The sequence below is a fragment of the Malurus melanocephalus genome, unplaced genomic scaffold (assembly GCF_030028575.1).
Source record: "Malurus melanocephalus ecotype Western Australia unplaced genomic scaffold, MMel_1.1 scaffold_294, whole genome shotgun sequence".
NCBI classification, from domain to species: domain Eukaryota; kingdom Metazoa; phylum Chordata; class Aves; order Passeriformes; family Maluridae; genus Malurus; species Malurus melanocephalus.
Genome location: NW_026623526.1, coordinates 931,529 through 946,282, shown reverse-complemented (window position 1 = coordinate 946,282; position 14,754 = coordinate 931,529). Strand labels below are relative to the sequence as shown.

At 38.3% G+C, this 14,754-nt stretch overlaps 1 protein-coding gene across 1 annotated transcript in view; it reads right to left on the bottom strand.

The window, feature by feature from the left end:
• Positions 1-254: 254 nt before the first annotated feature.
• SEMA3C (semaphorin 3C) overlaps positions 255-14,754 on the bottom strand; it is a 114,218-nt gene continuing 99,718 nt past the window's right edge. The window contains exons 13-18 of the mRNA XM_057376924.1: positions 14,508-14,596; positions 12,642-12,683; positions 11,221-11,378; positions 7,905-7,972; positions 4,907-5,037; positions 255-3,071 (exon numbers count right to left, since the gene is read on the bottom strand). Coding sequence (XP_057232907.1) covers positions 2,658-3,071; positions 4,907-5,037; positions 7,905-7,972; positions 11,221-11,378; positions 12,642-12,683; positions 14,508-14,596 — 902 coding nt within the window. The 3' untranslated portion in view covers positions 255-2,657. The remainder of the gene's footprint in view (positions 3,072-4,906; positions 5,038-7,904; positions 7,973-11,220; positions 11,379-12,641; positions 12,684-14,507; positions 14,597-14,754) is intronic.

Genomic DNA, 14,754 nt, shown 5'->3' with positions numbered 1-14,754 from the left:
GAGATTAGTTTATACCAGTTGAGCTCTGGCTCCTGATTTCTCTATACATGCGGGAAGGCTCCTAAAGCATGGAGGCTCGGACTGGTTACACACTGACAGAAGCTTATTATACTCATAAACTGGAGTTCTCATGCAGCAGGAAAAATGTTAGTTTAAGTATAATCCCTTAAACAGTCATACCATAATAATGGTACACGAAGCAGCTTTAACAATATTATTTTATAATCATACGAAACTSTGAGCTACGCTGTTTGAACGGAATCCCTTATTGCCAATATTCTAATAGAAAACAGTGTAACTGTAATTTCTGTGGCCTAATGGGGGCCTATTAAATTATCACTGCACCTAACCACTTAAAGGGCAAATTGTACCCTTAAATAGCTATTAATCACTCTATTCCATCTGGAAGCAATTATGATCCTCACAACAGACATTGGTATCACACCAACTCTGCAGCGAATCTGCTGGGAAAATAGGAAGAGCATGGCAGCAAACAGAGAATATGCACTAGTGTCATTCCAGGAGGTAGTTCTATTTCATGGCACTCGATTTTTGGTTTGTCACTTACACACTTCAGAAGTCAGTCATACTCAGGGGAAAAAAAAACCAAAAAAAGATTCCAAAGGATTCCTCCACAATATGCTTTGCCAGCTCTTGGGGCCAAATTCAAGCTCATGGAGGTCAGAGAAAAGTTCCTGATGTTTTCCATAAGAAGGACTTTAGTTATCAGAGGGCAAATATTGCAGAAATATACATTTTGGCCTTGAGTAAGGAGAGCACTTGACTAGAAGGCAGTACGTGAGCAGGCTGGCACTGCCAGGCTTTTTGATGCAAGCAGTGAGCACGCCAATKAAATTCAAAGAGCTCTGACCAGCATCAAAGGGATTTAGAGACTATTTAAATGATGTGATCAGGGCTCATTTCCCAGCTATCCTTCATGAGGTGGTGATAAAGTGACAATCCAACTCATGGCAGGTGAATACCAGCATTACCTCCATTGCACTAGATTTAATTCACTTACCTCCATTGCCCTAAATCTTAATTCATGCAGTCACAAACCCACARGTGTTCCCCCATGCTCTGTAGAGTTACCTCAAGAATATTCTAATAGAATTAGAATTTTAATGTAACATAGCTCAGTTTTGACCTGAACATCAGTTTATATTTTTGTATAATGTCATAAATAATTGTCACTTTTCTAAGGTACTCTAAGGATTTTTAATCCTTTTTAATCCTTGTTGCTGTTTCAAACAGACTCAGTGGCTTCCAGAACACTTTTACATAGTAGGACTGATGATCTATCCCTCTTTTTGGGATTAGTGCTACTCAAAAAAAAAAGTRATTGCTTTTCCTAGGATGGCTTGGTGCACACTCACCCAATTTTCAACAAAACTTGCTTCAYTAGACCTGACAGCTGCTTCTGAAACAAAAGATTTCTGTTTGAACATGCCTCTCAAGTTATACTTTTTGGTTTTTGACCCAAACCCATTTTTCAGTTCTATTTTTTACCTCATTCATTTTTTTCCTGAACTGCKTTTCAGCAGAGGACGGAAAATAGGAGGAAAYTGGGAAAATAATGTGGAAAAGGGGTACAAAGACTGGAAAATGGGAATGGTTTAATTAAAAAAATCTAGTTAAAATATTTGCAACTTTGAGAAAACAGTTGAAAAAATAATATTTTAAAATTTTCAAAGACACTTATGACTTTTTTCCACATTGCAAACCAGCTCCAATTTAATTATGGAACAGAATAAAGATAATCTATATTTTTCATTTCTGAATAAGCACTATACAGTGTATCTATATTCTGTCCTTTGAAAAGAAATTGGAGTTTAATCCTTTGAAAAGTAGCTAAAAACCTAAGTCACTTAGGTGTTTTTCAAAATTGTATGTATAATGAACATTCTCATGTTACCTTTGTGCCGCTTATAAAGCTATGTAGTGTTATAGGACACCCTATTTTAATAAAAAATCAATATGAGCAGACATATTTTAAGTTACATTCCAGAACCCATTAATTTATTACAACTCATACTATGCACAATAATCAGTGCTTACTCTGATAAGGTATAAGTTCTTTGTTTTTCTTCTGTTTGTTCCTTCATTTGACCTCTGAGCAAATGAAACATTTCTACTGTACTTTACTGCTTCCTGTCTGCATGCATCCACATGATTTGATCGATGAGTGAAAGCTGTAAACCCAATATTACTGAGCAGTAAACAAGAAACTCATGTTCTTACATGCAGTGCAAGGAAGTCTTAGTACCATCCTACTCTAAGTATCATCTTAACCCAGATTCTTTCACCACCAGTCTAGGTGGGATACTTCCAGAGTTGCAAGACAATGCACTGATTTTGTAAAAATGTCTATTTGGCTGTAAATACTGTGATGTTAAAGGTGAATTTGGCTTAAGATGAATACCCAGTGCTGCTTCTAAGACAGAGCCCAGCCTAGAGTCACTAAGCACCTGGGAAAGAAAAGGCTCTGAGTTATTTCTTTAGTTAGGTTACACTGCATTTCATTGGGAGACASATCTTTTCTGAGGCTTGCTGGATTTTCACTTAATTTTTTATCAGACTTGCACAAATTTGTTCTCAATAGACAAATATAAGCCCCCTACATTGAGGAYGAAAATATCTATTRCTACAAAATTAAATTAAGATCCAGGTAATTKRTTCCTTCTATTTCTACTTTTTCTGCTATTGATAAGGGCCTTTAGTTTGCTGTAGTCCCCTCTCATCTTCTGGGATTCTTCCCTCTGCTGCCCTGCCTGCCTGCTGTCTTTGCAGTACTGGTTGATCATCTGCATCTCCGAGTGGCTGAAAGCTCCCACAAAGTCCTTGGGGTGGAACTGCAGHGCCCTCACCGAGCTGGCCCAGGTCCAAGGGGACCACTTGTCACTCATGACAGCCACCATCTCYGAGTCCAGCACTTTGAAGTTGATCTTTGCCAAGGTCTGCTTGAAGCTGTTCTCTGTGGCGATGCAGTGGTAAAGCCCTCGGTCGCTGTCCTGCACCGAGCRGATGAGGAGCCCGTGCTCAGTTGCGATGATCCTCTCGTTCAGCTTCACCTAGAGAGCAAAAAGGGCAGAAGGAACTTTTTAGGGAAGGTTCTAGAACAACAGAGTTACTTTCTTTCTTAAAGTTACTCTATTTTTATATATTTGTTCTCAATAGACCACCAACATTGCTACCATTAGGAGAGAGCTTACCTCAAGGAAGGCAAGTGTTCCTAAAGAAAATTACTTAGATATTTTTATTTCTTATGTTAGAATAAATTTTATCAGGATGAAGACAAAGATGAAAATCCAGAAACTACATGAAATAAGGGTTTTCACATTGTTCAAATAGAAGAATTGAAKAAATAAACTTTTATTTGCCCTGTTGCACCCRTAAGTGCCTYTTTAAGCATCAGAGATTGCTGCTGAAGAAAGGTGCAGGGCTRGGGAGGCTAATTTGGCACTGAACTCAGGGTGGCTTCTGGTTAAATATTTTGACTTTGAGCAGGTTCCTGGGTATTAACTTCTGAATAATTCTATCTGCTTTGCAGAGTCTATAGCCTGGAATAAAAATTACCACCACAGTGGCCTCAGCTGGGACTTGGCTCACTGTTAACCAGGAGCACTGSTACTCTCCTATTTCCTTTCTGGCTTCAGACTCTGCACTGTCCCAAGAGATGGTCACATCATCTGGAAGAAGCAAGTACCACAGSTTGATGAGTTATCATCCAATTATAAATGAATGTGCAGATGTCCCTCTGCATATCAGTGTGAAGTAAAAATTGCTAGTTCAATCTATTATGAAAGGAAACAGTGCTGGTATTTTTATGAATGGTTTTTCTATTCTGCTACTGCACTTTGCATTGTATCTGGTTCTCTTGGGAAGCAATTTACTTATCATGGTATTCTGCTATTGTAAACTTTTGCAGACATTGTGGAAGATTTCCAGAAATCTAAGAGCTTTAAAAGTAAYTAACACTTTGATTAGTTTAGTTTGCCTGTTTTTGAAATTGTATTAATTCTAATACAGTTATTGAACATAAGAACAATATAGGGAGATGTTCTGCTGAAGCAATGAGTTAAAGAATTGCATCTATTGCCAGGACATGCCKTAAGTCTTTGAATAGTGAGAAAACTCAGTGAGACACTTATAAGTCCCCTCTGTTTTTGGAAAATGGCCTGATAGAAGAATAATGCTTTTCAGTATTTATAACCTATCAACAGACACCAYATCACTTAGAAGTTCCTTTTGAAAGATGTTTCTTTTTATTCATATAGTAAGTGCCTTGGATTTKRAATGGATTTTTTYCCCTTTTMTATTACTTAAGGAAGGCACATTCCCCATAAACAAGCATGTATATTACAGGGCTGAAACTCGAGAGCCTTAGAGAGTGCAGTAATGGAAAATGTGATTGCACCATGGTGAGGAAATGCTTTTGTCAATACRTGTTCTTAGCYTGGACTCGTTTCTTGCTAGAAAYCTTTCACATTTCTCCCACTTTTGCCTTTTATCTCTTCAATAGCACAGAGGAGCTACTGCATGCTGACTTCTTCCTGAACTTTATACAATTTATTGCTTTTGTGCCTATTTCCTTAGATCAGTAAGAAATTCTGAGTGCTGCAAACCTTCAGTTTGCAATTAGTAAGGTGTGAAGTAAAGATACTTTTAATTTTCTGATAGCTGTTCTGGTCTGACAGAAATCACTGGGGGTGAGAATGAAGTCCCAGCTGTACTGGAAGTCTGCTCTTACTCCCATGAGTAAATGTCAGTCACTGTCCTGCATCCACACAAATTCTCACTGTAACCAGGCTGCCTACAAAAACACAAACTGTCCCTCACTTTTGTCTGGGGAGGGAATGTGATGCTGACTGAGATTCCTCCCAGAGCTCCAGCTCACATTACTCACCTCTTTCCTCCTGTCATTGTCTTTCTGTAGCAGCCATTTAATAGAAGCCTGAGGAGATTTAGGTGTGCATTCCAGAAAGGTGGTGTTGTTTTTCACTCCATACTGAACTATTTCTGCAGCGTTTCTGTATGCTAGAAAGAAAGAAAAAGSAAGCAGGTCAGGATACTGTCAATGGTGATTTGATAAAGAAAACAGATAACTGTTTGCAATACAGATAAAATGAAGTATTCCTGATTCTGATATTGGCCAAAAATAAGAAATTTAGTGAAAAAAAAAATGCAAAGAAATTAAATGAAATGTGAAGAAGCACATTCTGCTTCAAATGCCAATATTTTCAGAGTGACACTGTCTGTTCTGAGAAATTAGGACACCTATACGGTGGTAAACTTTGCTGATGAGATAACTGAACTCAGGGCAGTCTTTCTTTGATATTATCTCATTCTTCACTACTSCAAAGCAGAATGAAGCATTTAATATATTTCTTAACACTTCACCGTGTATGAGTTGGGGGAATATGGCTGTATGACCAAAATAAAGCATYGTGCCCTAAAGAAGCTCCAGCTACTCCAGCTGTGTGCAGCATCCCAGGGTGGAGAGAGGGGGCACTGGGCTCCTCTGCTTCTCTTCCAACACAAGGAAGGGACTTRGCTCTCAACCTGAAATGTGATGAATATGCAGACAGGCCAGCAACAGAGAGGAAGACAGATTTATAGCACTCCARCAACACCTGGGCAAGTGCTGAGCATATGTCATCACTGGGACCTGTTGTGTCCCTTTATAGTCTTGACAGATGAATAATTGGCAGTCACCAGTAGGAACTTCTGGATGATCAYTGCTTGGGCCAAATCATAATATTTGTCCTGAAAACAAAACACCTCCAGATTTAAAAGCTTGCCTCATATATAAAATACAACTTTCTCCTTTTTTTTTGAGAAAAAAGAAATGGATAGCAAATAATATGAGAACTGCAAATATGTTGAGGTCTACATGTCTAAAATCTGACTCTGTTTTTGCACAGTCCTAAGACTGGTTTTCCTCAAACTCTATCTCCCATTCTTTTCAGCTTCTTTCACCAATTGATATGTGAAATTGAAATTTGTTCTTCTAAAGGAATGAGCCTGCCTGGTTCTAGTCCTTCACTTTTAGGAAGTTGTACCAAAACCAATTTTAACTTTTAGGAGAATAATGAAGAAATACTTTGCATTCAAAATGCATTTCTCTAATGGCTATAAGGGCTAACACAAACATAAGAGTATTAAACAAATGTGAAACACAATCATACAAGATTGCTTAGTTCTGGATGATTTATTTAAAAATAACAACGTGCCAAAAATGGTGTATTTACACATGTTAGAGGTCTGCCATGTTGAAAGACTTCAATTCAGCATTACGGCTCTCTAGGAGCTTGAAAGATTCCTTGGTTTTGCTTGGCTCTCTGCTCTTTTGTCCTTTAGGCAGATTTTATTTTCTTCCCCAAACACAGTCATTTTGCTATAAATGGCTCTAAGTATATTTTGAAAGGGTCTAAATTGCTGTTTCTTTTAATCTTTTTGTTCCAYCAGGGAAACAACTGCCATCTACCTRTGCTATATCCCACCCACCGAAACTTCCTTTATAAAGCTGCTAAAAAACATAAACCTATAAATACATCCACATTAAAAAAGTGGCTGGAAAACAAGAAACCTGTTTCACAAGTCTGTCAAGGTTGAAACAATTGTTTCCCCTCAGGCCAGAAAGCAGACAATTGACATTCTCACATTTTCCACATGGAATGAGGAGACGCCCACCCTTGGGACAGACAATGGGTGGGAGGTCTCAGGACATGCCTGCAAGGGAGGACATGTAGCTCAAKTTGCTTCAGCATGGATCTCTCAGAGCTCAGGTGTCTTCTCTAATACTGGGGTCATCTCTTGGAATTACCTGTTCAAGTTCTTCAGCTTCATATAAATGACCTAAAACTGACTCATAGGGAAAGGCTCATTTCATCTGAGGGATCTACAGACAACCTGCTGTGGTCTTTTTTTATCCAGGAGATTCTTCCAAAAGCCAGTGGAGACCATTTAATTTTTTTTTGTATTTTATTATTGTTATCATTATTATTATTATTACTCCCTTTCACCAGTAACTCTGAAAGCATTTTTCTTTGATTAGGAAAAAAACAATAAGAAAAAATTGCAATCAGCTCTATTATTTGGTCTCTGAGTAGTACAAATGATAATGCACTTCACAGTACAGGCTCATAAAYAGAGGTGAAAGGAGCATAATTCTCTGATGTTTGCCCCTGGACTGATGGCACACATTGCCACTGCCTAGTTCAGACATGTACAGGCTGAAGATGATTGAGCTGCCTTTAAAATGTGTTTACTCTTACTATGACTTTGGGATATCTGACTGGTGTCCATTAATCTGGAGAAAGTGGGAGCTGGGAGGGCAGAGCCTTGGCTTCCCTGGCCACCCAATCCATATCAGGCTGACTAAACAGCTGCACAGCTGGAAATAAGAGACTTCATAAAGAAATTTGGAGAAGTTTTCTTTTCCCATGTAAAGGGAGAAGGGAATAATCATAACTCAAAACACAGGCCTAGATCCTGCTGTTTGCTGAAAGGTGTGCTCCAAAACTCCACAGGGGATCAAATATCCAGAAAAGTTCTGAGGACCAAATCGTGAATGAATGAAAAGGCATTAATAAAGTCTGAAGAGAAAWAGAGGTAGAGAAACCCTCAAATTAGCTTTTTCTAGTCAACAATGTCAGCTTCCCATTTCAAGGATGCTRAACTATACTTCAACTATGTATTTCACAGCTCATCATTTTATCATATATGTGCAAGTTTCATTTAATTGCAAGGAAAGATGCTAAAACCAAATCAAAACAAGACTCAGACTGGGAAAACAATTATGTTTTACCAGTAAACCATAAAGATAATGTCAGTTATAATGAATCATATAAAGGAAMGCCGTGTGTTCTTTATATAGCATGAGGATCTCTAAATTACAGTACCTTTCAGGTTGAAACCTCGGCACTGAGTCAGAGGGTTTCCATGTCTAACGTCTTGTCTACGACTCCTCCTGCAATATTTTGTAAAAACAAAATGTTATTCCAAAGAGAGCTACACTGAAAATAACCACCTTTTGATTTGGGGATTTGTTTCTTTTTATTTTTTTACTAGATCAACGGTTCATAGTTCATGACCTACTGTAAGTGTGCCTTACTCTTGGCAGGCTTGCTGGAGTGAAGGCACTGTTTAAGTGAAGAATCAGTTTGCTGAASCTTATTGTTGCATTTTTTGAGGGCAAAGTTGTTGTGCAATGGGGATATAGAAATGGAAGGATCAGAGGTGATACATGAAAGAGACATCTGTTCATTCCTGCAACACCTGGCATTCCATGCCAGAACCCCCAGATGGAACTCTTCATAAAGGCAAGAAGAATGAGATGCATAAGATTCATAGTGCTCATATCTAACACACCAGCAGAAAATTATGATAAAGGCCATGTTCCCTCCTGGATTTTAACAAGAACCTTATTTTCAGTGCCTGTAGCCACCTTGGTAGCAGACTGACTGAAGTATCGATCCAGAACAGTGAACAGCTAAGATTCTATTCTGTCCTCTGCTTGAATGAATGAGACTATTTCCAAAATGTAATAAAACTCACCAAGTATCAGAATACTTCTAAATGGACAGTTTTTTATAATATCTATAWGACAGGTGTAAAATCATGATTCTGYAGCARACTGTCTGGGGARCTTACTGGGAATACTGGCATTTCAGTCTTCTTCAGCTAGGAGGTCATAGCTCACAGAATTCAGTGCACGAAAAGCTGGTACCCAAATTTTTTATTGCTAMTATGTATTATTTTCTTTGCTAATATTTTATAAGGTAGTTCTTTATATATCAAGTTCAAGAAAAAAAAATATATTGGTGATAGACTGTTGCAAGCAGACGCTGTTGGGATGTTTAGCTGTTGTATTCTGAACCATGCCCTAAGGACTTGCAGGAACAAAAACCATAAAAAGCCCCTGGAGCTCCAGTATTGCTGAGTGAAGGGTGGCACATCTAYGGCCACATTATATCAGGCAGTGCACAAACACCAAGAGAGTGCTCCTAATCCCATGTCACCTGATCCTTCACTGCATCGTTTGAAAAGGAAATATTTGAAAGGTGATGTTTCAAAGGAGTAATTGCTGAAATTCCACATATAGTTTTTATGTTTGCCATCAGAAGTATTTATTTTATGCCTTGGGGTCTTMACCCTTGTGAACTATTTACATGAGTCAAAGGAGACACTGAAGAATTTCTGAGTGAATGCCAAAGTTCTTGGRCTACCATGAACTGCTCCACGCTCTCAGAAATGGCATGTTGCTTGCATTAAGCAGTTCTGAGAATACAAATTTAACAGTTAGATATTTATTAAAAAAAACCCCAAAGTGGTCGTTAGAAAATAAAGATAATACCAGAAGGTGTTTTGGGGTAAATTGATGTTGCATGAGGAATTACAGTAATTCACAGGAGACAGAAGTGTCAAAAAAAGCAAATAAGCAAATGCATATAGCAGAAACTACTGTCTAGACAATGGGATTTGGCTCTAATTACCAATGTTTTCTCCTTCATAATCTGTCTTGTTAGATAAAGGGACAACTCATTTCCTTCACATATGAAAACCCGACTTTTTCCATACAGTCTGAGGTGTTTATTTTGGTTTGACATAAAGAGCAAATTGCAAACAAAATATCAGCATGACAGTAAGCCCCAGTGGAAATAACCCTGGGTGGGTGCATATAACGGGGACGGCAAACTGGAAACTGCACAGGCTGGGTGTATCTGACTGCTCCTTGTACCTTTTGGCAGCTGTTTGTGTAGGAGTTAGGTGACTGAGACTGGGTTTTTTTCTTTCCTTTCCTCCCCCATCTTCTGACTTTTGTTCCATGGAAGAAAACAKTGAGTTTGCAGACTGGTGGCTGAATRTTCTGAATGAAGGCATTAAAACCCCATGTACTTTACTGCTAYATGGCCAGTTTGGGCTTTACCTTGTAATCTCAGGTAAGGAATGAGTCAAGAAAATTTTGCAGTAACAAAAACAACTGTCTTTAATACCAGGGAATGACATTATTATCATCAGTTCCAAGCTTTGCCTGTTTCTGACAGCTGTCTCCCCCTCTGAGGGAACGGGAGTAGAACCCAGTGACCGTATGTGGCTTTCTGCACAGTMTCAGGTTTAGGTTGGGTATCAGGAAGAGGTTTTTCATCCAGAGGGTGGTCAGGCACTGGAGCAGCTCCCCAGGGATGAAGGATGGTCACAGCACCATCCTTCAAGAAGCATTTGGACAATGCTCTCAGGCACAGCGTGTGACTCTTGGGGTATCCTGAGCAGGGTCAGGATCTGTACTCAATGATCCTGACAGGTCCTTTCCATCTCAGTATATATTATGATTCTGTGATTCTAGAATATCCAGTCTAAACCTCTTCCGGCACAACTTGAGGCTGTTTCCCCTTGCCCTCTCGCTTGCCATCTGGGAGAAGAGTCCAATTCCCATCTGCCTACAACCTCCTCCAGGTAGCTCCAGAGAGCCCACATCGGAGAGGTTTGTCTCCTCTGCAGTAACACTTCATCGTGTATTCTGTGCCTTTGTTTGTACACCAAGTGAAATCTTAGTAMGACAAGCGCTCACTACAGCCTTCTGCTGTTAAATATTTCCCTTGGGAGGAGGAAAGAGACTCCTGTTTTGCATAAGATTATGAGATGGACTATTAGTTCTGTTGCAAATTAAACAGAAATTGCTTTCTCTGTCTGCTTTAATAAGCCTCATGTCAAAAAGCCCAAWTCCACAGGCATTACATGGAAATCACATTTGCCTAAAATTTTCTTGAAAATAATTCTTCTCACTTAGGAGCAAATGAGGAACAAAAAAATRTAAATGAGTTTATTCCTCAGACAGCCCGAGAGATCTTTTGCTGTATTTAGGGCTATCATAATTGCATTCATAGTAAATAATTGAATTTAAACGAGGGGAACAAATGTCTCACTGATTTTGTGTGCATAAGACAGAAGGATTAATATTTATGATTAGGAACCATTTCTTTTCCTTCTCTTTTTTTTYCCATCCATTATTTCAATATGAAAAGCCAAGCTCTTTACCATACACTCTTGCAGCATACACTCCGAGGTGATGAATAATTCCAAGCACAACAGCTWTGGAGGTGTTGTTTGAACATGCTCATGAAAGGAATGACACCCCACTTCTCCATCACATTACAACACTCCCGGCTGCGCAGCAGAACAAAAGCAAACCTCACGGGGCTGCTGAAAGCTGCTCACCTTTTCCCTGTGGGATAAAACCTGGAGCAGGAGCTGCCATCCCAGGCGCAGTAGGGATCGCGGGCGAGGCAGCAGTCGGCGCAGGCGGTGCCGTAGATGTGGCAGCGATGCAAGGACACCTGGGTGACCCCTTCATCTGAGCTTACATACAGCTGTTGCTGCGGGAGGAAACACATTTATTTCAGATGTGGAGGAGTTTCACCCCAGCCTGGCTAATGCACCCTAAAACCTTTCAATTAATTTTGGACTTAGCTCAAGACCAAGAGGGGAGCCACAAATATATCTGAAATCAAGATCAACAGAACTCTCTCAGGTGAACAGGCCTACATTATTTCCACTTTCCTACTAGAAAACACCTAGAAACACTCAGGAATGTTAATGTTTTTTTGGGACATTGAGTGTCATTGTTCTGTTCTGGGGCAAACAGGCTGAGTTAATACTGCTCAGTTTTGAGAACTTGGGTCTTATTCAGTGAGGATTATTGGCTCAAGCCTTTGAACTAAGTATTTTCTTTGCACATAGTCAGTTTAAWAAATATTATGCATAGCTCCTAGTTGGATTCTCCAGTGCATAGATTTCCAAGATGTAAAACCKAGAGATTATGTTGAGGCTTAGGGCCAGATTCTGATAGCCTAATATATCTAGAAAAATAAGCCAAGAGAACTTTCACAATAAATCAGAGCTTTTGCAAGAGAAGTTCAAAGTGAATAGATCATTACCAAAATCTGGGCCAAAATTACTGTTTTATTCAAAAACAATTAATCAACCTTAAAATATAAATTAATATTGAACAAAACCMCTTGAAATTTCTTTGATCATTCTGTCATAAAAATGGAAGATCGTACTGAATTCAAGTTAGTGAATAACATTTATAGTAGCAGCTTTGTAAATATCGAGCAACATCTTGCTAGCAAGATCATAGAATATCCACATTTTTAGCTTGTCTGTTAAACATTTCAGCAGAAATCCTCTTAGCAGTTTTCATCATTATTAATGTCATTTTTYATTACTAAAAACCAAAGATGCACAATTGCACCATGGGCCCAACAACCCCAACACTGCCTTTTTACACTGATCAGACAGACTTGCAAGAAAAAAAATCTATTTAAGACTTAGAGTAAAAAATGGGGAGGGTGAATTTCCTCCTTTAGTATTTTTTTGGTTCCTTAATTKTCAAACAAATCAACAAAAAAACTGTCACTTTCAGTGAATTAGAAATGGTACATAATGAATAGAAATCGTTTTATCTTAGTGGCTGAAGGACATATAAGCAGCTCCTAAAAACTTCAGTCAAATTTCCCCTATTCATTATTGAAAATTTTCCTATAGTTAGTGTGCTCCACAAGAATTGATATTCTAACACCTAAATCAATTTGCTYCTCAGTTAATAAGCACTAAGCAGGCATTGCACTTTTCCTTACCTTTTTAGATGAAATCTTCATTGTTGTTATAGGAGAATTGCCCTAAAAAACAAAGTTACAAACCATTGTCAAGAACTCTGTCCCAACATTAAAATTTAAAAATCACTAAAACCTAAGTCATATCTAAATGAATGACATGTTTTCATATCTTGTAAAGGGACCACTTCCTCCTACTAAGTATTGCTATTTTGAGAACTAAAATAATGACATATAAACAATTAATGTCTCACAAAATATATTGTTGAAACTCAACTACATTACTCAGGTGTATCTAAAAGGTTTTTGTACACTTGTAATTGACCTTCACCTATCCTATCTCAGCAAATAYAGGAGCCATTACTTTAACTTTGTAATAAGAAACAATGTTTTTCCTTTGATGATGATGACAAGGAAAAATCATAAAATAGCCCATGAATATTTACCACACGGTCCAGATAAGAATATGACACACTTTTCCTGCAAATTATCTACAGTGCATACAGGTTGGTTACCATGCAACATATAAATTCAGATTATCAATAGCACGAGTGCTCTTGAATGTTTCTTTCCCACAGACAGTACTGTACAGTATACTACTGTGTGTCATCATAGCAGTCTGTTAATGTTTGAGTCCAAATCAAATATTAAAGAGCTGGAAAAGAATTGTTACATTCATTGCCCTGAGTCATTATGTTCATCCAAACAAGTGATAAAATCGATGGTAATAAAAATGTTCAGCATTTTTTTAAGATTCAGCATCTGCTCAGTCACAAAGGAAAGCCATAACAGTGGGCTCGGATTAATTGCAGTGGACCACAACACAGCAGGAAGGTCAGGACTAGAAAATCTGGCTGCAAACCATGTGAATTGGCAAAGGTTTGGGGAAGTTTAGAGCTGCTTCATGGACTGTCTGGAGACTCAAGGTCAAATACAATATTGGATCTGATGCCACATTCTCCTTTCCTTGTTTATACTCTGGAAGAGGATCTCTGCTTTGCTACCCTTGATAKTATCTAGCAAACAGCCCATGATCTCATCCCTGCTCGCTTGGAGAGATTCATCTAAACACCGTGATGCCACACAGATTGCAACAGCAGAGGATCTGATACCATGACTTTTAGGATTCAGGATAAAAAGGTCTTTGCATAGGAGCCCAGCAACTCGGTTTAGGCTGAGGATGCCTCTCAGCCCACCTATCTTCATGCTGTATTAATTTATGTTTCAGCAAATGGAATTAGSGATATCTTGATGAAGGGTATGTTTTAGGTAATATCACTCATGTGTAACTTTTTTAAAGGCAAGTCTTCAGCAAAAGCCTGAAAAGACTAATTATGCCTTTATTAGTGTTAAGAGTGTCTTCATTTTCTTATAAGAAAATGTTAATGTGCCTTGATAAAGAAGCTTAAATTTTCTTTTTTTGTATTTTCTTTTTTGTGTTCTCTTAATGAAATAGAGAAATAACCGTGACAAAATCCTTAACTGAGTTTATAATGCATACTACCATTTGCCCTGAAACTACTGTTTAATGAATAGCCCATTCAAATATTTGAAAGGGATTTTTCAACACAAGASAGAACATTTTCTTTAGGTTATTAAAAGCTGTTACATGCCAGAGTGATTGACAGAGGCTATTCCCTTATCTCCCTGTAGTTTTTATGTTTCTTTTCAGCTTATGTTGTGTTAAACTTGTAGCTTTCTTGACTCCACAGGCATGTGACTTTGAAGGACAGGATTTAAGCAAAAACAATGCTAATTTGATTTYATTTTACAACTGAGAACATTTATTGATCTTTCATCAAATCACAGCTGCCCCTTCCAAAGTCTGTTTGAACAAAATGCTTGTGTGAACACACACACTGGAAGAGCAAAAGAAGGAAAAAGCCAAACCTGAAAAACCTCCAGCTCTTCTAAAATGAGCTCTCCGCTTGCAGAGAAGTTGGTGGGTAAGACAACAACTTTTTGTACTGTTCCTTGATCTGGAATAGGCGAGAACAAGTGAGATCATGTGACACAGAGAGAAAGAAATAAAAAGCAGATAACCTTCATTAATTATAAAAAGAAACTATCAAAGCAAGCACTGTGACATAGAAAAAGGTAAGAAATGTTCAGTAATTTCCAGGGTTTGGGGTCAATA